The sequence below is a fragment of the Dipodomys spectabilis genome, unplaced genomic scaffold (genome assembly GCF_019054845.1).
Source record: "Dipodomys spectabilis isolate Male_0828 unplaced genomic scaffold, ASM1905484v1 ptg000318l, whole genome shotgun sequence".
NCBI classification, from domain to species: domain Eukaryota; kingdom Metazoa; phylum Chordata; class Mammalia; order Rodentia; family Heteromyidae; genus Dipodomys; species Dipodomys spectabilis.
In genome coordinates, this window is record NW_024870995.1 from 1,464,176 (window position 1) to 1,488,934 (window position 24,759).

General features: G+C 50.1%; 1 protein-coding gene across 9 annotated transcripts in view; it reads right to left on the bottom strand.

The window, feature by feature from the left end:
* Positions 1 to 24,554, bottom strand: part of LOC122127938 (BTG3 associated nuclear protein) — a 55,784-nt gene extending 31,230 nt beyond the window's left edge. For 5 of the 9 annotated variants that reach the window (XM_042702251.1, XM_042702248.1, XM_042702244.1 and 2 more), the window contains exons 1-4: positions 24,480 to 24,554; positions 7,477 to 7,620; positions 3,629 to 3,720; positions 2,135 to 2,334 (exon numbers count right to left, since the gene is read on the bottom strand). In XM_042702251.1, coding sequence (XP_042558185.1) covers positions 2,135 to 2,334; positions 3,629 to 3,720; positions 7,477 to 7,564 — 380 coding nt within the window. In that variant the 5' untranslated portion in view covers positions 7,565 to 7,620; positions 24,480 to 24,554. The remainder of the gene's footprint in view (positions 1 to 2,134; positions 2,335 to 3,628; positions 3,721 to 7,476; positions 7,621 to 24,479) is intronic. The other 4 variants (XM_042702250.1, XM_042702249.1, XM_042702246.1 and 1 more) reach the window with 1 other exon arrangement.
* Between the last annotated feature and the right edge of the window lie 205 nt (positions 24,555 to 24,759).

Sequence of the window (24,759 nt, forward strand, 5' to 3'; positions counted from 1 at the left end):
GTCACCTCTACCTCACCAGACCCCGCAGACCCAGCACTGGATCACCAGAGGCCCAAGTGAGAAGAGCTGTCCACGAGGCCCGCTCCTCCAAACAGCCTGTCCCAAACACAGCAGAGATGCAACAAAGGGTGAGGCAGCTGCTCGCAGAACAAAGACCATCATCCTCAGTGGGAGGGCCTGGAGAACTAACTTGGAAAAACCTGGCTGAGTGCTAAGAGTCTGCAGACCCAGGAGCTCAAGGCCATGGTCAAAGCTGAGAATCACAGCTAACACAGCCTTCCTCACAGATGTCCAAAGTACCAGCATCCACTGGAGTGAAAAGAATGCTTCCAAGTCCTGAACTCCGAACCTTACTCCATATGACATTAATATATAAAACATTCTTGTAGTTTAAACTTGCAGTTTGAATTTTCCAGGAACGTCTAGGAAAAAATTGCACTTTTCTTCCCTTGAAACTACACAAAGACCTGCTCACCATTCAACACTCCACCAACCAGCAGAAACCTGCAGCCCAAGCCATGCCTGGTCAGCCTGCACCAGGAAATAACACGTGACCTCAGTCTCTGCTGACCTCTGCAAGTTTTGCACGAGTTTTGCTTGTTGTTTTGGTCTTGGTTTTTTCAGTTTTATGGGAAGTATTGGAATTTGAATGCAGGGCTTTGCACTTGGCTTGCTAACAGAGCTGGCACGACTACTTGAGCCATGCTTCCAGCACGGCCTCTGGCTGGCTGTTTTGGAGATGAAATCTAGCAGACTTCTCTGCCCAAGCTGGCTTTGAGCGAGCGCCCTCAATGTCCTGGGTAGACAGGGCCCCAGCGGTGAGCCACTGGCACGCGGCTCCCTTGCACGCTGAGGCACAGCATGGTATCGCACACTACTATCCCTTTACCTCGCCTCTCCATCACGGTTAGACCACCCTCTAAATGTTACATTTTAGGATAGGGAGTATTTAAAAGCAATTGTCCTAATGAAAGCAATTGGTGGGTATGTCTGCAAGCTTAATAGAAAGCCTGACCTGAACACATATTGACAAGTGTCTGGCCCAGGGGTGGGAGTGGGAGGTGCACAGCACAGAACAGATACAGAGCACGGGACCGGTGCCCACCTCCTCCACCCAGATGATCCCCTCCCTGCGCCTCCCCTCTGAAGGTGACAGTAGGACCAGGCAGTCACCAACATCCCAGTGTGCTTATAAGTCCTAAGGGAGGTTCTGTGAGCTGCACCAGCACAGCAGACATTGCAGGAAGCTGTCCCAGACACAGCAGGACAGATGGCCCCCTCGGCATCCACAAGATCCCCTAGGGACCCCTACTCCCCTTTCCCATAATGCCCTGAAAGTCTACTAAACACCCAGTGCTGCTCTGGCCACCAGCACACATGGCAGGGTGGCCCCCAGTGGCCACTGCTGGCAGTAAGGTCACTGCTGTCCCTTTGGCCTGAGGTGGCACTCACTGCTCGCACACCATGCCGCTCCTCCAGTCGCACAGGGCCGTTGACCAGGGCTTGCAGGGAACTCAAGAGACTAGCCCTTGGCAGAAGGGCTTCAAGCTCTCCTCAGATGCACAGACTTGCCCCCTGCCACAGAGATGACCTCTTGACAGACCTGCGGTCACCGCCCAAGCCTGAGCCTGAGCACGCCCACAGCAGGCTGCCGTGGCCTGTAGAATGAACACTCAGGCCAAGGCCTTCAGAGGCCCTGCTCCACTCCAACAGTTCACAAAGCTTCCACTCAGTGTGGAAACTACAAGACCTCTCCACGTTTCAAGTAGGCACAGTAGAAGCTACAGACTTGAATGGAAAGTCTGATATACTCAAGTACATTTTAAGGAAAAAAATATCTGAAGACCAGCCAAAGAGAGGTGGAAAAAGAAAAGGAGCAAGTGCAATCTGCCAAGACTTGGTCAGGTGCATGGGAAAGATGCCTCGGTCTGGCTCATGTCAAATAGAAAGTGGAAACAACTCAAGTCCTTCCAGCAGGGAGCCTGTGTCTGGTTTCAGTCTAACTGGAGCCTGCCATGGAACCACAGGGGCAGAAAGCGGATGTCCATGGCCGATCCATCACAGCAGGGCCTGAGCCAGCCTGGGGCGCTTTTTCTAAAGGCTCCTCTGAGAACTGGGGCTCCTCTGTCCTTACCATCGCACTTTGTTGCAGGTCTGAGTGGCGCCAAGTGGTGAACCTGCCACCATGGGGACCTGGATGGGGCTGTGCTGTTTGTTGGTCACTAGGTCCAGCTTCTCCTCCAAGGACTTGCAAGTTGCCTCCAGAGCTTGCAGCTTGGCCTCAATGCCATCCAACCGCAGACATATCGTCTGGTTAATGGAGTAGAGGAAAGACTGCAAGAAAAGAGAAAAGTATCACCAAGTGTCTTCCACTGCAGGGAGACAATTCTGAGGAGGGCGAGCAGCTGGTCCTTAGCTTCAACAACTCCTCTCATGCAGAGAGGTCCCTACTCTGTGCCGGCTCATCAGTGACAACCAGAAGCCTCCCTCCAGGCCCCATCCACACGCAGGGCGAGCCTCAGTTATGCTTATCCACATCAGCTTCTATTATCTATTAATATGTTATGGTGTCAATCAGCAAATTTACACAAAGCTACAAAATACTTCCAATGATGAAAACAGATTACACGTAACAGCTAAACAGCCTAAAAATCAAAGGTTCTGCATATTCTCACCATGCCCAGCTGCCCTGAAAAGAAGCCTTGACTTTGAAATCTGTAATGACCTTCCAGTGGAACTTCTGAATCGCCACCATGCCACCTAGTGGCTGTCAGGAGGAATGTCTTCCTGTTTGATCATCATTGCCTAGTCCAGCCCAATGGCCAACTTGGAGTCAACAGCCACGTGCACAACTCAAACCCAAGAAAAGACCCTGGCCCATTCCCTCGGTCGCATTCGTGCCAGGAGCCACTGGGAACACATGGGGAGACCCATGAATCAGCAAGGAATTCTGCTGTGTAAGACACCCATAAAGAGGGTTGACCATGAGGCATATACGTAAGATTTTTATTAGCACATACAAGTATGCTGGTGCATAGCGTTTAGAGCCACTCGCGTGAGCTCACACTGCAGTGGCCCAGACGGCACTAGCAGACACACTGTGTGAGCAGAGCACGCCCAGGAGGGGGCGAGCTCCATTTGTGCCGCTCCTATCAGCCCCCCTGTGCTGGTGTTTATCTCTGACTCTACAGAACTGGAACCAAACACACAAATAAAAGGTCTGAAAATAACCCACTGACTGACTGAGTCTGAGAACCCCAGCTAGCAAACTTCAGGATTACCCCGAAACAGTTCACAGAAGTGGGCAACAGGTGACCACTCGCCTTCTTCCCCACTATGGAGGGCCGTGCGACCATAGGAAGACAACCCATTTGCAGCACCTCACCCTAACACTACCTAGAGAAACTCTTTTGCAGATGTACTTGGTCAGGTCGCCCAGGCCTGGACACAGACTGCAGTGTTGGGGGCGGGGGGGGGGGGGGGGGTTTGAAGGCCTACAGCACAGTCACGCCTGGACTTTGGAGTTCCAACCTCTAGAACAGCTGGTGAGTAACTTTCTATTGCCCTCAGAGCCCCCCAGTCCATGGGAGAAAACTCAGCTACAGAACACATGCCTTCATCGTATTACCTTTATAGAGGGGTCCTGACAATTGATTTCTAGGCGCTGACGTTTCAAAGCAGGTTCGTCTTCATCTGTCACTACATGATTCTCTAAAACAACTGAAAACCAATAGTAGAGACAGAAAATTAGAGTTTAACCTGAAAACTTTCTCTGAATTCTTCTACCATTAAGGCAGCAAATAAACACATTCAGGATTGTGTGCAATATACAAATGAATTAACCAAAATATGGTATTTGCAGGGGAGAATTCAAATGGTATAATTCCTTAGAAAAACTCACAGTCCAACAAAATGAATACCAGGAAGCTGGTACTTGAAAGGTGTGGGTCAAGCGGAGGGGAATAGAGAATAAAGACAGGAAGGGGAAGGGAATGAAGTCACAATATTCAATGCATATCCTATGAAACTAAGAAAACTGAGGAGAGGGGTTGGATTGGGAGGGATGGGGGAGAATGATTAATGGAATGACATTAATCACAAGGCAATATACTTATAAACTGATCTCTTGACTAGTAACTCCTTTGAAAGCTACTTAAATAATATTTTTAAGACAGCAAGTAAGACAATGAGTACTGAATGAGAGAGGTGCAATCTATCTCTTATTTCATCTCGTTAACACTCAAACGTGTGTCCCCATGCCAACGCATGTTTTAATGAGCACGTTGCACATCACGGCAGAGCCTCACCCCCCAACTTGAAATCAAAGCTGCCCTGTAGCTTGGGAAGTAGCCAAGTGGTAGAACCCTTGCATAGGGCCAGATCCAGTGTTCACCCCCAGCACAGTGGGAAGATAGCACCCTCTGCATGCCACATGTGTTCAGGTGTGGGTAATCCAAAGGGCTCAGCCCCAACATGCGGAGTGAGTTCTGCAGAAGCTGCCTCACGGCTCAGCTGCGGTCAGCAGCTTCCCGCAGGAAGATTCCACAGACCTTCATGGCCTGCCCCAGAGAAGCAAAGCAACCCGTATTCCAGGCCTGCCATGATCCCATCCCAACTTCCTTCTCTCATCTACAATCGACTCCAAACCAGGATCCAAAGATCACAGGGGGGTTGAACGCTTGGCTCACGTCAGAGAGCACCAGCCAATGAGTGAGAGCCAGCACCAGACACCGAGTTCAAGGCCCAGTCTTTGACAGAAAAAAGGATAAAAAAGAGCCAGAGGTTACCGTTGCCCGCGGCCATCTCACGGCTGCAAAGCCCAGTTCTGAGTGTGCCAGTCCCACCCTTCCCATCCCTCCTTTGTCTTTACAAACTTACAGCCTTGCAACTGCAGAGGGGTGGCACTGCTGAGTCGCTGACACTTCACTCCAACTCCTTGCCTGGATCCCTGACTCTCTCTACTGGTGCTCTTCTCCTCCCTTGTTCTACATCTTCTACCTAACGTGTTACAGGCTTGCCAGGAGAGGTACAACAGGCCACCTAACCCTCGGGCAAGTCTGTCTGCACCATTCCTCCTCCCTCAGCTATTCATAGGTTAATGGCTTTAACTCACTTTCAATACTAGCACATGGCAGTATGCAGGAACACGTTCCACAGGCACATATAGGCAGCAAGTGTATTAAGTATGTCTGTAGGAACACAAGTATGTTTACTCTAGTATTCTGGGTAGGACAAGACCAGCAACCTACAGAGCCATGCACTTTGCATTCCTCCACATGCTCTCAAATGCACCCCTATTGCAGTCAGAGAGATGAGCCAATGGTGTGCCCCGCCTCCAGCACGCTAATTGGCCATGATCCCCCCTCTTTCCACCAATCACCTCCACTGGGGACACAGATGTCCCATCCAGAGGCCATCTTGGTTAAGAAGCCATTCCTCCAAAGAGCAGGAACTCACACGTGCTTGCCCTGTGCCACCAGCAATCCCCGCACCACCCCAGAGCAGACTGCTCCTCCACACACAGCCGCACGGGGAAGCTGAGTGCACAGTCTCCATGACCTCTGGCCCCACCTCAGTCAGAGCAGCTGACTGAGCCACAACCCAAACAAGATCTCAGAGGGGAAAGAAAGGCACAGCATGTGAGATGATTCATTTCCTCACTCTAAACTGCAACATAAGCAGCTGGATGCGACACTGAGCAGCTGCAGCGAGTCTGACAGGGAGAGGTACGCAGCCTCTTGGCACTCTGCTGCAGCTCCAGGGAGCAGCGGCCCCCCATCAGCCCACCTCAGCCTGCTCACCCACACTCCCTGAACCCAAGCCCAAGCCCAAGCCTGCAGTGCCGGCCTATTGCAGGTTCCCCAGCCCTTGTGGGGCCTCCTTAATGCCACTTGCAAAGTGATGACCATCCTGGAACTGGGGAAGCAGAGGCCCTGGTGACTGCTATTTAGCCTTTCAACTTGCAGAATGGACACCCATCCAGAGAGGCTTGGTGGCTTGTCCAGAGCCACACAACCACTTCCTTCATAACTATGGAAAGGAACAATGTGTGTCCTTGGCACCTAAACCACAGCTCTCCTTCTCTGTCTGAACCTTAGTATCTAAAATGTCTAATATCTAAAACTTAGGGTGTTGGAACATTTTTCTTTTACAGCATTGCAATATGTTTTCTAAAAAAAATTGTCAATTACTCACTAAAATATGAACAGACCATTCTTACATTGTTATGCACATGGCAGAACTTCTTATAAACAACTTGGAAGCAACATAAAATGACTGAAGGACAGTGGTCCTGTGTATTTTTTATGGCTGTCCTTCCAAAATTACTTCAGCCGCTCTCCTTTTCTATACCATAGCTAAGTTCTAAACGTGGCATTTGCAGCTAACGTACTAAGATATCACACAAATGAGAATTAGCTTCTTATGAGACTTCTGTTTTCAATTTTACCATTCCTGAAAAAATAACCAAATTCTCTGAGACTTGTGTGCACTTCCCATTCACACAGAACCAAACAATATATCAGACACTCCAGCAAAACAAAGAGACCTTGTTAAGAAATCGTTAGAAAATAATAAATGTAGACAAAGTTGTTTCACAGATGAATTTCCTGAAATTTTGAGACTCAGAAGTTTACTTCCAAAGAGTCTCCTTGAAATAAATATTTAGTTTCAAAGTATATCTTGTGTGTTTAACATAAAGAAAAGTGCCAGCCTTAACAGAGGTGAAGGGGAAAGTTGTTTCCAAGCACAGCAGACAAATGAGTTAATGAAACGTTTCTGGCACATTCGCCAACATCTTATCAACTTGTTAAACATCCATAAAATGTTACACGTGCTTCTCGGAATTTACCCTACAAAAATCTTTACCAAGTCAGGCGTGGTGACCCACACCTACAACCCCAACAGTCAGAGGTGGAGGCGGAACTCGGCCTGGACTAGAGACCCTGTTTCCAAAAAAACAACAAACAAGCCAACCTGTATGTGCAAAGATCCTTATCACCTCACTGTATGTGGGAGAGTGTGCAAAACATGGCCATGGCTACCACGTGAGAGAGGGCCATAAATTAGAGAAGGTCTATAAATAGAATGCCACATAGTTACTAAATATAATTAGGTTTGCCCATATGAACACGGGACAATTAGCATGGTCCACCATAATATTTAGTGTTATACAGGGGAGGTTGTAAACTAGCAAGGTATAACATTTAAGAAATGCAGGACCATGAGAGAGGATATGTTCCTGACCACAGAGAGCATGACTGACAGGTGCCAGGGCACCCAGGAAGGGAGCTGCCGAACGGCTGCACAGCTGTGCAGAGATCTGAGGGCCTAGCCAGAAGGATGAAGAAAAGAAACCAATCTATGATTCACATTTCATACAGAACAGGCATCATCTGCGTCTGCAAAAAGGAAAGAAAACAATTGTAGTAGCTTTTAGGTTTTAAGGTACAAAGAGAATAATAATAGTTCACCTACTGTCCCACAGCTCTGTACCTGGATGGTCAGGACTCAGGTCTTCCACGGCAATCTGAACCACATCCGCCAGGTCCTGCTCGGACATCATCCAGACAACGAAAAGAGGGGCAGGCCTACTAAGCAAGAATCCAGTTCACAGGGAGGCTACAAAACAAGAGGGAGGGAAGAGGGAGGTCAGCCATCATACGCGTGGCGTGTGGCCCTGAGAACAAGAGCTGTGCGCTCGGTAGTCCTGCACGCCCAGAAAGAGCCAAGTGTCTGCAGGCTCTTAACACAGAGCTCTTTGTGCCATAAACGGTTAGTGCCTATGATAATGAAGAAGCCACTCAGAGGTATTACTAGTGGCCATTTCCTTAATGTCTAGACCAGCCCACACCTGACAGCTTCTAGTTTTCCCACATCTTTTTAATAATATTAGGCCTTTTTTTTTTCTTTTTGACATTCCTGGGGCTTGAACTCAGGGCCTGGGCACTGTGCCTGAGCTTCTTTTGCTCAAGGCTAGCATTCTACCACTTGAGCCACAGCGCCACTTCCGGCTTTTTCTGTGTATGTGATACTGAGGAATCGAACCCAGGGCTTCATGCATGCTAAGCAAGCTCTCTTCCACTAAGCCACCTTCCTAGCTTTTGTGTACTTTTATCATCTGCATTTATCACCATTTCAGAATGTTCAACAAGAACACGTCAGGGCAGGGGTGATGGAAGATGTCTCCATTCCAGCTTTGACCTATGCAGAGACTGTCCTCAACCACTGGTCTGGGGAAGTACGCCAGGCCTAGGGTCACAGAAAAGCCTCTGGGCCTGACATGCCCCTGCCAACCTGTGTCCTCTGACCAGGACCTCTGAGGACAAGCTGACCGGTGATCCTTTGAAAGACAAGGCTACATATGCACCAAGTCCAGGCAAACCAAGAAGCAAAGCAAAAGAACTTTAACAAAAGGCTCAAGTTCTTAATAAACGCAGTAGTCTTTGATGTGAAGATGCTGCCCCTCTGAACTCTTCATTGGTGGTTTTAAGACATTAAATCTGGTCACAGGATGTTTTCGGACCTAATAATTCAAACAAGTGGAAAAGCATTCTAGACGTTTTCTAGGAAAAAGCGAAACAGGCAAAACTTGGTAGTTTTTGAGGTTGCATACCACTAGACATCACTGGCTACCTGGTAGAATCTATTTACCCTCTGCTCAGCACAGAGCCCTGTGTAGGGAAGATGACACCAGACAGACTTGCCTTCCCAGCCTTCCTTGCAAAAAGCTGAGGCTAAGGTCTAGCCAAGGAGCCCCCAGCTTAGAACCTTGGGAAACCTCAAGAGAAGTGACCTGTGCTTTGGCCTTTTGTCCTTCATACCCTGCATCTGCCGGTGCCAGGCCTGGGGTGAGAGAGGGTGAGACCAGGACCCAGAGTCAGGAGCCAAGGGCTCAAGCTCCTCAGACTAATGAACTATTGTCTCTAAAGCTGCCCACCCTGGACTTCCTCATAGGAAAGAACAATAGCCAACCACCTGGTTTAAAACCACTTTATTTTGGCACTGAAGCCCATTCCCAGAGGACCCCCAAAGCCACAGCTTCCCCGTTAAATGTCTACCTCATAGAGACCAGTGGAAACAGGGATGGCTTTGAAATGCCAAATTGAAATTTTTTCCTGGTTTCTAAAAGCCGTGGAGTGGCTTAGGAAAATACCCTGAATTCATCATAAAACCCTGAATCCTAACATCTTCCAAATGAGGGCACCGCCATTCGCTATCCAAGTTGTTTACTCAAATGCTTCTGTCGCCAGGATAAAGAGCCCTTTAAAACTCTGCTAACAGTGAAGCTTTCGATAGAAAAAACTAGGGCAACAAGCCCAAGAAAACTGGAACAGAGCAAAGCATGCGGTTGCCATTTTGGCAAATTAAGTTTGCTGTTTCTCAGAAGTCCTGGGGATAGTCCAGTCCTAATATAATAAAACAGCTGGACTAACATTAATGTTCAATAAAGACTTGTTCTGCATTACCATCTAGAACTCTGTGTCTCCCAGGGTGCACATGGAGCAAGGAGCACCCAACCAGCCCAGGGAGAAGACTTGATGCTTGCCAGAACAGCCATGTGGTGAAACACCAGTCTTCACCATGAAATGAGAGCGGTTTAATCACACGAACCACGATGGGAAGATGTCCAGAATACACCAACAGCAAGGAGCACATGTGGAAAGTTCCAGAGAAGTATACATAACTGATGCCAATTCTTTCCCTAGTAACTGCATGCATGCATCTTGGTAGGTCTGTGTAAACGCACGGTCTGGAATGGCACATTCCAAACTTAAGGAAGAAGGCAGAGAGCAAGAAGGGACACCCTCCTGCCCCACCCTCTCGGACTGTTTCCTTTTCCATGAGCAGCCTTGGTTTATTCGATTTGCCTGTGAGGCTGCTTCTCTGGAGCAGACTGGTGAGGAGTGAGCAGGTGCGGGCCAGGCCAAGGGAGTCAAATCACAGTGAGTGTGCCAGCACTGCCCCCACCCCCGCCGCCTGGCCAGGCCCACCTGGCTGTAGGGCTGCAGACAGGAGCACTGGAGCCTCCCCGGGCCGCACTCCTCTCCACCCCGAGTCCCCCTTCTCTACCTCACCCTCCCTGGTTCCACTGGCCATGGTGCTTTCTCTGCCTCCCAGGTCCCTCCTCTGCTGCAGTCTATCTGGAGTGGTGAGGTGCGGCCTCCCTACCTCTGCCTCCGCTCCAGCCCCCATTCTGCTCCTCTTCAGGTCACCCCTGCTCCGCTCTCCTCACACGTCCCAGAGCCCATACTTCCCATTCACTGTCTTTCTTCCTTCCCCTGCCCCAGCAAGACAGCTCCAGCCCCAGTGCTCTCGTGTCCCTTCTCTGGGCTTCCTGCGGACTTGGCTCTTCCAACCAGCTATCCCAGGCCACTGTCCCCATCTCTGCTGGGGGGTCCCAGGGCTTGGTGCTGGGCCTCTGGTGGCTTCCCTGCGGGCAGCTGCTGCTGGGTGTGGAGCAGCTTGGACCTCTTCCCTGCTCACCCACTGGGCCTATCCATTGCCCTCCCCCGCACCCCCTCAACCCCTCGGGCCCAGCCCAGCTTGGGCTCTGACAGCCAGACATCAGGAGGCCCCTTACCCAGCTCCTGCTCTGCACCAATCCATCACACAGCGCCACCAAGTCACACCTTACAGCACCCCCTGCCCACTTCCTGGCTTGCTTCACTGCTCAGCACTCTTCCAGCAACTTCCTAGATATTTTAAATATTTGGTTTGCTTGAGCACCCATCTCTCCTTCTGGAAGCTGAACCCCCAGGGCAGCTTTCACCTGTGGGTACTGCCAGTCTGTCAATCAAGACATTCGCCCACCACAGACCCTCCAAAAACCACACAAGGGGGCAGGTATGAATGATGTCAGCGTTTCTACTGGAAAAACTATGGACAGAGAGGAACCCTAATTACCCTGACATGATCAACAGAGGTGGTACCTATGTGTGAAAACATCACACTGTACCCCATCCATATTTATATTCATTCCAACGCAAGAAATTATGTTAATAACAAAATAAAATTTAAAAGCCAGGCACTGTGGTTTGTGCCTTTAATCCCAGACACTCGGGAGATGGAGATAAAGAGGTTCACAGAAAGGATCAGCAGTGGGGGAAAAGGGAGAGGTGGCTTAGATCCCTACCAACCAACAAAATGCTGGGCATAGTGGTGTGTGCCAGTCACCCAAGTTAGCCAAGATAAACAGGAAGATCAAAGTTTGATGTAGATGGGGCATAAACTCAGGACCCTAATCAATACATAGCAAAAGCAAAAAGGGCTGGAGACCTAGTTCAAGTGGTGGTACGTCTACCTAACAAGTACAGGTCTAAGTTCAAACCCTAGTGCTGGGGGAGGCGGGGGAAGGTTTTGAAATAAGCCAGGTGCTGGTGGCTCACGCCTGTCATCCTAGCTACTCAAGAGGCTGAGATCTGAGGATCTCAGTTCAAAGCCAGCCCGGGCAGGAATGTCAGTGAAACTCTTATCTCTAAAAAAAAAAAAAAAAAAAAATCACACAGAAAACCAGAAGTGGCGCTGTGGCTCAAGTGGTAAAATGCTACCTTAAGCTGAGGGACAGCGCCCAGGCCCAGAGTTCAAGCCCCAGGACTGACATTAAAAAAAAAAAAAAAAATTTAAACTATGGACTCCACAGTTTGTTGTGTCTGTGTTTTGCTGTCTACATTTGCTATGTAATTAACTATGACTAAGTCTAACTGCTCACTTTACACATTGTTAATGGTGAGGACAGACTTGGCTGCTTATTGGCTGTCAGCAATGGACAACAGTAGCTATTTCTCAGCTGAAATAGTTAACTGCAAAGATGTGTGTGTGTGTGTGTGTGTGCGTGTGTGCGTGCGTGCGTGTGTGTATGTGTCTGGGAAGGTGGCTTAGTGGTAGAATGTCTGCCTAGCATGCATGAATCCATTCCTCAATACCACATATACAGAAAAAGCTGGAAGAGGTGCTGTGGCTCAAGTGGTAGAGCTAGCCTTAAGCAAAAGGAAGTGCAGGGATAGTGTCCAGACCCTGAGTTCAAGCCCCAGGACTGGCAAAAAAAAAAAAAAAAAAAAGTTATATATCTATTACTGTAAAGGTGATGTAACTGCAAATATATTTTTAATTTTAATTTTGCTATGTCTTAAATAAATGGGGCACCCATGAAGTAAAACTAAAGGCATAAAAACAGGAATAAAGACTAGCTATTTTATGGGGAGGATAAAGGAAGTTGAATATCTTTGAAACAGATTATTCGTAACTATGAAAGCCTAACAAGAAAACCTGTTGGGGTGCTGTTTGGTGGGAAAGAGGGATGGAGGGTGATGGAGGGGTGAGACTGTATGGAGATGTAACAGTGACCCCCCCGCAACTGAAGTCAACATAAAACAGTTAAAAGGATAACCAGCTATGTTAATTGCACAGAAGGCTTCATTTTCGTGGTGGAGGCTAATGTAATGATGGCAGCACTACACAAAGGCTCGCTGCGCTTCATGCTGAAGTTTTCCCTTGAGATTCCTCTTGGTCACTACGTCGTCTACACCGTTCATTCTGCTAGGGATGTTCCCACACAATGGATTCTTTTCCCATCAATTTCTTGAGGACAGGCATTCCCTACAGAGCTGTCTGCTGAGTCTACCCTCACAGAAAGCCCTCGTGCCACGTGTGATTTGGGGCCGAGGTGATTTCCACAGGAAACAGGACAATGCAGTCCAGACACACAGCCTCCTGGGGTGGGGACTCACTCACTGGAACCACCTTGCCATGGCCAGCTCCCCGCAGGGCAGCTAGTCTGGAGGCACACTGCACACCCACCCCGCCCCACCCCACATGCTCCCCACACGTGCGGAGGCCACCCCCTGCTAGTCCCACCTCATCCTGGGGAAGGCGAAAACTGAATTCCCTGTTGGTTGGGAACAGCACTTCATAACCACAAACCTGATACAATCCTAAATACAAGCCTGGGTGTGTAGATGTGGCTCACAGAAAAAGCCCCGGAAAACAGCAAGTGTGGCGAGGACCCCATCCACATGTCCACACCTCTCCCCATCACACAACGTATCTCAAACTGAGCTGGAATGGCAAGTCCACCGCACCATAAAAAATCAAGCAGAAACTTCCACTTCATCTAGACTTGTATTTAGGGACGTGGCTCAGTATCCAGCTGAAGCTGAGTCTCCAGACACGTCTGGGTGATGACCAGTCACCCCATTTAATCCAGTCTACCAGGGGTACAGCCGCACCGACGAAATACATAAAAAGCCAGATGCACTCAGCAAAGAAATTAATGTTTATTGAATTAAGATATGTGGAAAAAACCAATCTTATGTTTCCCCTCCAAACCGGTTTGGGGTGAAATGGGGAAGAAATAGAAGGGCATAAGCAGCTAGTCAGGTATAAAGTAACCAAGGAAAACTTCCCCGGGGCCCCTGCTTACCTTTGGAGAACACAAGCCACAAAAGACAAAAGAAACTCTAAATTTAAATTAGGAAAAGGGCAGACCAGCCTTTGTTCAGCTCCCCTATCTTATTTGGTAACACCTTTAGCTAAATGGGCCTTTTTTCTCCCTCCATTACCAGAGTTTGAACTCATGACCTCTTGGCTTGCTTGGCTTGCTTTTACACTCTTCTACTTTTTGCTGGTTGTTTTGGAGGACTTTTGCCCAGATGGACTTTGAACTGTGACCTTCTAGGTCTCAACCTCCTCAGTGCTAGGATTATACAACAGCTCTACATGTGTCACTTTTATTCATACCTCTCAGCACAGAGGTCCAGAAGAGAAGGGCTGGACACAGACTGAAGCGTAGCACGGGGTGTCAGCCGCAAACACGTAGCCAGCCAGCCTCTGCCTCAGGGGGACTCACCAGAGATGGAGGCTGGGGTACCAGTGGGCAGCAAGGCAGACACATCTGGACACCAAACACTGCTCCAAGGATTCAAGTGAATAAATTTACAGCAGTCTAAGAAATCCAAACACTGGCAAGTGTCAGGTGCATATTTTCAAGAATGTACCTAAAACAGAGCCCTGAGCATTCACAAGTCAGGTGAGACAAATGAATAGCTTGCCTGCTTCTAGGGACTCTTTTTGGTGTTAGGATCTTCTTTATCATCTTAAGATTTGTGGGCTGGGAATGTGGCTCAGTGGTAGAGTGCTTGCCTTGCATGCATGAAGCCATGGGTTCGATTCCTCAACACCATACACAGAAAAAGCTCGAAGTGGTACTGTGGCCCAAGTGGTAGAGTGCTAGCTAGCCTTGAGCAAAAGAAGCTCAGAGACAGCGCCCAGGCCCTGAACTCAAGCCCCAGGACTAAAAAAACAAAAAAACAACCAAAAAAAAAAAAAGATTTGTGAGTACCCCAGGAAATTTGTGCTCACTTAACTATACCTATCAACACTTATTTGAAATTAGAACAGAAAATGTTCAAATGTTTATTACACATTATTTATTGCATACTACTTATTAACTAATTACAAAGGTGAACGTATATAGCGGGGCTCTGGGGGCTCATGCCGTAACCCTAGCTACATAGGAGGATAAGCTCTGAAGACTGGGGTTCACAGACAGCCTGGGCAGGCAAGTCCATGAGACGCTGATCTCCAATTAATCACAGAAAAAGCCAAAAGTGGAACTATGTACGGTTCAAGTGACAGACTTGAGCAAAAGGAGCTCAGAGACAGCACTCAGGCCCAGAGCTCAAACCCCATGACTGGCCAAAAAAAAAAAAAAAGTGAATGTATTACACGTTAACATACAAAACATTTTTAAAGAAAAATAATTATAGAGTCCAAAGTAACAACAGAAGCTTAGGGGAAGAGGGATGATATTCTGCACTTTTACAACTTTAACAAAAGCTTAGGGGAAGAGGGACGTTATTCTGCACTTTTACAACTTGAACACCAGACTAAAGCCGCAGCTGGGCTCTCCTGCTGCTCCTGCCTCTGTCCATGCAGATGGGCAGCGTTGGCCGACAACTGTGACCAAAACCCAGGCTCACAGGGCAACAGCGGCAAGGCCAGAGTATGGCCTTGTCATGTGATCAGGGATACTCTCCTCTAATGAAAAACCAAGGCACATGGGCACTTCAGTTTTCCTCAAAGGCTAACTGCAACGTGGAGCCTGAAACTGATGAACTTGGTTTTAAAGCCCACAGGTCCATCTCACACTTTAAGTGGATCCTTGACCCATGCATGACCTTGACCCATCACCTAAGGACTTGCTGTCTGAAATACGCAGGCCTGCGCATACCCTATGTTGTACAGCCTCAGCATCTCGTGTCTAACCCTGCCAGGGCGCATCCCTGAGGGAACTGGCCAGCCCCTGGAGGTGGACTCCAGAGCTGAGACTGAATGCACTGCTACATCAAAAACATTTCTGGGTGAAAATGGCATCTGTTTTTCCATTGCCTGGCGGCAGAAAACACAGCACAGAGTTTGCGGCCGTGGCCTTGAGAGGTGCTGAAGCTCCCGCAACTTTAGCCACCACCAGTCCTGGACCATTAAATATACAAATGGTGACACAGAAAGAGGCTGCTGAGCTCTGTCTCAACCTCACGGGCCTCCTGGAAAGGGCTCCGGCCGCCTCTGGGTTCGGTGGGCCACAATTAGATAACGCACACGGGCCCCACGGCAGGCACGCGCTTTCATCCGGGAGCGCTGTCCCTGCCACTGCTGACCGCCATCTGCAGCCTTCGCCTTTCACCTGGGCCGTCTTTAGACCAGCGCCGCGGGCTGCGGCCATGCCACGGCGTCCCACACAACACTGCCGAGCCGGCTCTCCTTCGGTCACAACTGGTGCCACCCATCTCCCAGCTGCATGGGGAAGAAGCCCTGTCTGCCCCTCCTGTTCTGCTCCCCTTCAGTACGGACCATCACCAAGTGTCCACTGGATCCTCTCTGAGTTCCCGTCCCTGCTCACACCTGCTGTCCCACGACGCCCTCTTGCTGAGGCCTGTGGCTCCAGCGCCTCTGGGGCACAAGCGTCGCCTCTGTGTGGCACACCCACGGACGGTGTGGTGACACCATGTGTCTTGCCAGCCCTCCCAGCGTAGCACGTGGCTGAACAGGAGCCCAAGTCTCCGGATACAGCCTGTCAGTGACTTCCAATGAGCTCCTCCCCCAGAGCCCCGCTCCAGCAACATGAAGGGCCTCCTCTACTGCCAGCCCCAGACCTCCACCCCTCTGTCAGAGCTCTAGCCCTTCAGCCAGCACCAGGGCCTGCCATGGGGGACAAACAGGCCTGCAACCCATACAGCTTACCCCATTCCTGAGGCTTTATGCCTTAAAATAGCTGAGGAAGAAATTTAAAAGAAGAAGAATGTTTCAGGAAGGGAAGATTATAGGCAACTTTCAATGTTCCCAAGTAAGGTGTGACTGGAACACAGCCAGGCCCAGCTTTGTGGCACTGCCCCTGCTTCTTTAGTGATACAACACAGGGCCAGTGAGCTACACAGTTGCAACATTTACACTCTGAGAAATGAACTAAGCCCTAAATGGCAGGCTGTGGGGGGTTGGGCCCTGAGCTCCCTGGCAGATTACCTGTTGCAAGGCTGTTAGATCTCCACAGATTATAAACTATTTGGATGAGAAACTAAGTCTTAACCTATGGCAAACACGATAACCTCTAAAACAGGTTTTTTAAATGTGATTTTTGGGTTGTTTTTACAGATAAACTGTATATATTACTTCCAAAGTATCTGAGACCCGTCAGATGCTATTTGCAATGATCGGCAAACAGCACACACCTCCTCCTGGACCTGAAGGTAGCAGTCATGTTCATCTGTATACTGAAGAAAAGTCCTGGGAATCAACATCTGTCCCTTAACCGCGCCAATACACCCTCCTTTTTTTTTTATTATATGCACTTCCTAATTCCAGCCATGGTACCCTTAGCAGATTTAGACCCAAGGGTAGAAACTAGTGCATCTGAATAAAGTCAATATCAATTTTCTAGAGATCACAAGTTCAAGAACACCAGAGCTCTTTTCAAGGGCAGTGGAAGCCATGTGTGGAGACCGCATGAGCCTCAGCCGCCTCTCCTCCACTTCTGCCACTGCTCTTCCTGATTTGAACAGAAATATCTGGAGACGGGAGGGGGAGCTGAAGGAAGACAGGCCACAACCTGCACCTTGAAAGAAGAAAGCTGTTTCCAAATGCTGTGTTGGCTTCTGATGACACATTAAGTCCAACTACACTTCATTTCCCACTAAGATAAAGAATTTAAGATAAACTAAAACTTTAAAGTCAGGCTCAGAATGTAGCTTAGTGGTACAGTGTTTGCCTTGCATGCATGAAGCCCTGGGTTCGATTCCTCAGTACCACCTAAACAGAAAAAGCTGAAAGTGGCTCTGTGGCTCAAGTGGTAAAGTGCTAGACTCTGTGCAAAAGCCGCTCAGGGACAGCGCCCAGACCCTGAGTTCAAGCCCCAGGACTGGCAACAACAAACAAAAACTTTGAAGTCATTTTTCACTGAAACGTATTCCTGTACAAAACAATGGACACAGTATAGTAGTATACACATGAAGTCCCAGCACCAAGGAGACAGGATTGTGAGTTTGAGGCCAGTATGAGCTCCACAGCTACACCTTGTCTTAAAAGAAACAAAGAAAATAGCCAGGCGCCGGTGGCTCATGCCTGTAATCCTAGCTACTTATCAGAAGGCTGAGATCTGGGGATCACAATTCAAAGCCAGCCCGGGTAGGAAAGTCCGTGAGACTCTCATCTCCAATGCACCACCAGAAAATCGAAAGTGGCGCTATGGCTCAAGGGGTAGAACGCTAGCCTCAAGCTGAAGAGCTGAGGGACAGCGCCCAGGCCCAGAGTTCAAGCTCCACGACCGACAAAAAATAAAATAAAAATAAAATAAAGAAAATAAACAATACACCAAAATTACAACACTGTGCAGGAACAGAACCTATCACAATTTACAAATGTTCTCTTTTGCAGAATGGAGGTGGAACGCAGGTCCTGGCACGTGTTAGGCAAGTGCTCTAGCACTTGAGCCACTCCCTAGCCTTACAACAAATGTACCAAATAGAAGTCACTTGCCACAGGCAAACACACAGCTCTTCTAAGACCGGGGACTCGAGGGAGCTGCCACCTGAAATTCCACACAATCGGGAGGCATGTGCCAAAACCTTAAGGAAATCTGTACCCTTAGCCAGGCCACATAAAAACAAAACACAAACAATCACTAGACATGACAGTAGGAGCCGATGCAGACTCCAGGCCGCGGCCAGCTCACAACGACCTCCCAGCTGCCTGGGACCCACATGAAACCAGGCAGCGCACCAAGGAGAACCAAAACAGGGAAATGCAGCGAGGCAGACCACCTGGCCCACTGAGTCCAGACTCAGAAGATGTGCAGGTGTTGGTGGAGCCCCACATAGCTCCTGCCTGCTCAGTGACAGTGAACACATCCCCTTCCAGTGGCCACCTCAAAACCAAGAAGCCAAGTACTGAGTTCAGAGTACTGAATTCAGCAGGTCTTGTCAGGACTCAATGGGTGATCCACGCTTACTCCTGGGGAAGACAGGCAAAAGACAGAACTGCACTGCAGCCCCAAAATGACTGATGGGTTCAGACTAAGATTGAGGAAAAGTTCAAGGATCACAAGGCCTACAAAGTATGCAGTGTCTTTATGAAGCCAACATACATATTAAAATGTCTTAAAATGGCAGGACATCTCATATCTGTTTGAAATGCAATGAAGACTGTTACAAATTTAGATGGTATCACACTCAGGTAAGGTACCATGTAAAGCTTCCTTTAAAGCTAAAGACCAGGCTGCATACTTCTCGCTCCAAGCTAAGGCAGGAGGAGTGTAAGCCTGAGCTATGTAGGGAGACCCCATGTTCATTTTGTTTCAAACAAAACAATTTGACTTAAGACTCATGATTCATTCATTAATCCTCTGCCTTTCAGGAATGTTCTTCTCACCTTACTATAGGATGAACACACTTTTAACTGGATAAGCCAAAATATTTAAATTACTGTGATAAACAAACCAACTCTGAATCAGTCCTTGACAATCAATCATTACCCAGCCCAACACGAACATGCTAAGAGAGCCCGGGTCAGTCAATGGGCGCGCACTTGTGTGCATGCACACATGCGTTGTGGTACTGAGGTCTGAACTCAGGGTCTCCAGCTTGCTGGACAGGTATCTACCACGGGAGCCAAGCCCCAAGGTACACACCTTCCTTGGAACCTAGCAGATGACCTGTGTCAGTGTTCTCTCTGGCCCTGGCTCTGGCTGCTGCCCACTTGCCACTCAGCCTGGGCAGACTCCATCCCTGAGGCCTCTGCCCCCAACCGCTCTGGCTCAGGGTTTCCCAATGCAATGGCCGGAGGAAACAGCTATCCAAATGATTTGTCAGAAAGAAACCTAGCCATTTGATTGTACTGAACTTGTCTTTTATAAACACTTTGGTGCCTAATTTAGAATTACGTGTGACACACAAATAGTCAAAGGGAGAATTTTATGGAGTCTTTTTCTTTTGCAAATCTGAATAAGATTCAGAGTTTAGATAAGAGGGATGTGGTAATGCTAAGCTCCTGACTGTGGTAAATGTACCACAGTTATAGAGAATGCCCTTATTTCTAAACTGATCAAGAAACACCGCATCTTACAATGTTCAGCAAATACGCATACAGTGGCTGAGAGGGACAGAGGCTGTAGAAAGAGGGTAAACAAGGAGAAACTGCTGACATTTGAAATACAGGAGAAAACTATAATTCTTTGCATTTTTTTGCAATTTCTCAGCCTGAATTATTTAAAACAAACAAGCTCAATTCACACTCAAAGATGTTGGGGCTTTTTCTGAAAAAAAGCAGTGGCAGAAAAACAATAGACATGTTCTCCAAGTTTAATGGTGACTAATTAACCATACTTCTGAGAGGCTGTTCAATTATGACATCTCCCAAATAAACTAAAAGCCCCTAAAATACTTTCAGTGCCTTCACCAGTGAAATGGGCTGTCAGCACTCCACGCCCACATGTCAGTAGTGGACAGCCAGATACCAGAGGGTCCCAAACGCTGAACCCACCCAGCCTTCACCCCTCAACTCCCCTCTGGTCTGTGTCCAGCTCACATCAGTACAGCCAAGGGAGGGTCTGGCCCACAAAGCACTGCTGCAGCCAAAGGCAGCCACTTTGTGCCTTGGCTACTTTCAAGATAGTCTTGCTTTATGCCCAGGTTGGCCTGGGCTGCATTCCCACTTGTGCTTCGCCATGTCACTAGGGACGGCAGACAGGTGCCACCGTGCCCAGCCACGTGCTTCCCCAGGAGCTGGGATAAAGGCAAAGGCGTGCACCACGGGAGGGAGTCTTTCAGACTCTGACGGCTGGGCTGGCCTTCAACTACGAAGAAGCCAGGACTCCAGGCTTGAGCCACTCCCCGTGGCAAGCCTGTCTTTATTACTCGGTACAGGACCTGGCCTCAAGCTTGCACCAGCCCGCCCTTCTACACCACTCACCTTCTACACATTATCTCTATTCTGAACGGAACTCCTGAGAGAAGGGCCGGGGCAATTTTCGCACACACATTCCATTCCACCTACCATCTTTCCCAATGATGTAAAACCAGATCCCTTTCCACTTCAGTACTCAACTTTATTCTTTCCTAACTCATCATGGGGAGCAGTCCCACGCTCTTCCCTGTCCCAGCCTGAGGCTGGTCTATGCAAGGGAGCCTAGCAAAGGCAAGGCCCACGGAGGGACGGCAGAGCAGCTGTCCCATGCACAGCCCCTCTGCCCTGAGGGGCTCCCACAGACAGGAACTCCAGGTGAGATCCAAAGCAAACTGTAGCTCTGGGACTCCCAACATTGCTATTTCCCAAACTCCACCCCATAAGCCAAAGGAACACTCCAGAATACTTTAGAACACTTCTGTTGAACAATTCTTTAGGACTTTTTGACCATAAAAAATCTTTATTTACCACAGGTATGAGAACTTTAAAGTTTTCAATCTGAGACATTGTTGTTAAGATCTTTAATATGTGATCTCCTGCAGTTATCTTTTCTTCTGAAACTAAATGTTTTGGGTTTTTTTTTCCAGATTTAAGTGGCTGAAGTAGTACTTTTAAGTAAGATGGGTATTTTGAAGTCTGCTTTGAATTGCCTGAATGGTCGCGTAATTTACGAGTCATATGCCTAAAGCTTACAGGATTTAGATCCTAGGGGTGACACTTCTGACTCTGTGAGAGGGTTGTCACTAAGCTGACTGCAAATGCACCTGGCACAGAGCCTCCTCTTCATCACCTGATCACCACACTCCACAGGAAGTGGCTGGCAGCTCATTTCTTTCTTTATTTTGGGTCCGGTCATGGGGCCTGAACTCTGGGCCTGGGCGCTGTCCCTCAGCTCTTCAGCTCAAGGCTAGCGCTCTACCACTTAAGCCACAGCGCCACTTCCAGCTTTTTTCTTTTTGCTTATGTGGTGCTGAGGAATCGAACCCAGGGCCTCAGGCATGGAAGGCAAGCGCTCTACTACTGAGCTACCTTCATCATTTCTGCAGCATTAGAAGTCGCTACATCCATGCCTGTCACCTGGCCTGCAGACATGTTCAGGCAACACCTGCACCAGAGTGGACCTCCCTCAGCTGTGATTAAACAGCATTACTGCAGCACCAGAAGACCTGATGTGGCTCTGATACCATTTCTGCTCATGTTAGCCTACAGAGAGCTCCCAATGGGTTTTCCCACTGAGAACTATGATTCTTTGGGATTCATAAATATTCTGGGGAAGATATTTTGGAATTATGTAAATATCAGAGATTAAAGGATATGACTTAAATGCAATGTGAGATTCTCAAACATATAAAGGACATTAGTGCCAGGCACTGGTGGCTCACACCTAAAATCCTACTCAGGAGGCTGAGATCTGAGGATCAAGATTTGAAGCAGGTCAAGCAGAAAAGTCCGTGAGACTTCTCTCTCCAATTAACTAGCATATAGCCAAAGTGGAGCTATGGCTCAAATGGTAGAATGCTAGCTTTGAACCAAAAATGCTTGGGAAAAACACCCAGGACCTGAATTCAAGCCCCAGGACCAGTACCCCCACCCACACCCCCAAAAGGAATGAAATACTGATTTGAATAGGATCTATAATTTAGTTGGCAGGGCTGTGCTGTGATTAGGTGAAGATTTTATTACCTATGAACACTAGAGAGGCCAGGGAAGGAAATAGGGAAACTCATTAAATATTTCTGCAACTTTTCTGGAAAGATCAAATTTACTTGTGAACTAAGTTTACTAAGTGGCAGGGTGATTTTTATAAACCGAGCAGACTTGATAGCAAGGGTCAGGGCAGGGGACTGCTGGAGAGGAGTCAGCTAGCACGCCTCTAGCATGCTCACTGAGCACAACTTGCGAGTGACTGTCTGCTTGAGAACATCATCTGTCTGCAGGCACACAGTGGTGTGGTAGTGGGCTGGTAGTGTAGCGCATACAGCAAGAAGCCACTTGAAGTCTGAAATCAAGTGTCTGCTGCAACATGTGGCTGACCAGCCTTCCCTTGTAAGCCTAGTGCCCTGCCAAGGCTGCAGAGCAGACGCAAGCAGCCAGCTCAAGGTGGACACGGCCTGGTGACCTGGCACCCAGCCTGTCCCTCAGCAGACACAAGACCACAGGGAGAAAGACTGGTGGCAGGAAGAGAACAGCTCTGGAATTCCTGCTCAAGGTGAGTGGCCATAAAGTGATGCCCACTTGTCCCACTAAAATGAATTCTCGTGGAGTGAGGCAAACCCACAATAAAGAGAACACAGACACAGACAAGAGTCTTCACGAATAGATGATGGAAAGGATCCAATCCAGGCAAAGGAAAAGCAGCCTGGGTAGAGCACACAAAGTAGGACACTGAGTCTGAGAACCCTAACCCTCTGCAGACTAGGACCCTCAGCAGCAGACCAATCTCCATAGCCCAACAAAGCAGAACAGCTCCCAGACCAAAAGGCCTCCTTAAAGAGGAACAGCCCAGAGAATGTCTCTGCTGCTCCAGGTGCAAAGCACACACTCCCAATCATCAGAGGGAAAGCCATTTCCAGGACCAGTCCAGATTCCCAAGCTACCAGCTTTCACTTGCTCTAAGGATAATAATTACCAGTACTGGAGGCAGTCCTAATATGCAAAGCAAGAAGCCAACATTTACCAAAGAAAAGTACTATGTACTAGAGTAAAGAAGAAATCAGAAGAGGATTGAAAAGAACCCTTACTTCCACAGCCTGGAGGTGATAATGCACTATGACAAAGGCAGAAATTGGGAGCTTCAGGGCCAGGGCTGACAGTAAAAGCTGTAATCCCAACCAAATACTCAGAAGCATGTAGGTGGGAGAATGGGCAGTCAGGTAGGAGATGGCAGTCAAGAAGAGGGGGCGGGGGGGGGGGGGACGGGGAGGAGGGGAGAGAGGGAGGCGTCCCCACAGCACCCCATCCAAGAAATAACTAAAGCAAAAGGTCTGGTGTAGTGGCTCAAGTAGTAGAGCAACTTCCTAGCAAGCACAAAACTCTGACTTCAAACCTCAGTAAAGAAGAATTAGAAGTGTGACTGGAAATTAAAAAATAAGGCTGAACCCCTTTCCCAGAACAGGGAGTCTGAAAGGGGACAAGAAGGATAAAGACAAGAGACCCGAGGGGTGGATCCACGCGTGTCCTGGGAGACAAAGCCAGAGCAATCGGTTCTCCAGTGCTCCAAGGAAAGCCCAGCCTCGGCCCCGGCCGGGCTCCCATCGGGAGCGAGACCCCGGGGACGGCCGGCGGCCGGGCCCGCAGGGGAGCGGGCGGAGCGGGCACGGACGCCGCCCCGGCCCGCAGCACCGGGGGAAGCGCGCAGCAGCGGGAAAAGAAGAGGCCTTGGCCAACTGCGGGGAAAACAAAAGCTGCCGGGCGGGGGGCGCCGCGGGCGGGGAGGGCGCTCCCCGCAGCCCGAACGCCGACGGGAGCGGCCGCGGGGCGCGGAGCCGGGGGCGCGGAGCCGGGGGCGGGCGCGGAGCCGGGGGCGCGGAGCCGGGGGCGGGCGCGGAGCCGGGGGGCGCGGAGCCGGGGGCGGGCGCGGAGCCGGGGGCGGGCGCGCAGGCCCGGGGAGGCCGGGCCGCGGAGGCCGGGCCGGGGAGCCCGGGAGGGCTGCGGGCTGCGGGCGCGCACGCGGGGCCGCAGTGACACCGGCCACCGCACACCGTCCTCGTTGCTCCCGCAGGTCCGGGCTGCCGCGCCCGGGGCGGCCGAGGCCGCGCGGCGGGCAGGGCGCGGGTCCGGCGCCCCCTCCGGGCGGGCGGGAGCGGGGGGCGGCGGCCCCGGCCCGGCCCGGCCCGGCCCCGCGGCGCGCTCGGCCCCCGCCCCGCCCCGGCCCGGCCCAGCGCGCCCCGGCCGGCGTGAGGGCCGAAGCCGTTGGCGGCGGTTGGCGGGCGGCGGGGCGGGGCGGGGGCCGACGGAGATCTCGCTCTCGCTCTCGCCCCGCGGGAAGGGGGAGTGGAGGCGCGACCGGCTGCGGGAGCTGCAATTACCGTGTGGGCTGCGGAATTCTCGTGGTGTTTGTCGGGGAGATGCGATAATGGCGTCCGTCCTCGCGAGAGAAGCCGCCGCTCTGCGCAGGCGCCGCCGGCGCCTCCCCGCGGCCCGCGGCCCGCCCACTGCGCAGCCTCGCTGGGCTCCGGCCGCGGGGCGGGGCCAAGGGGAGGAGGCGGGGCTTGTGCACCGCCCCCCCCACCACGCGCGCACCTCCTCCGGCCGGTTCAGGCGAGCATGCGCAAGCGTCGTGCCCTCCGGCCGAGGGTTGTCTCCCCG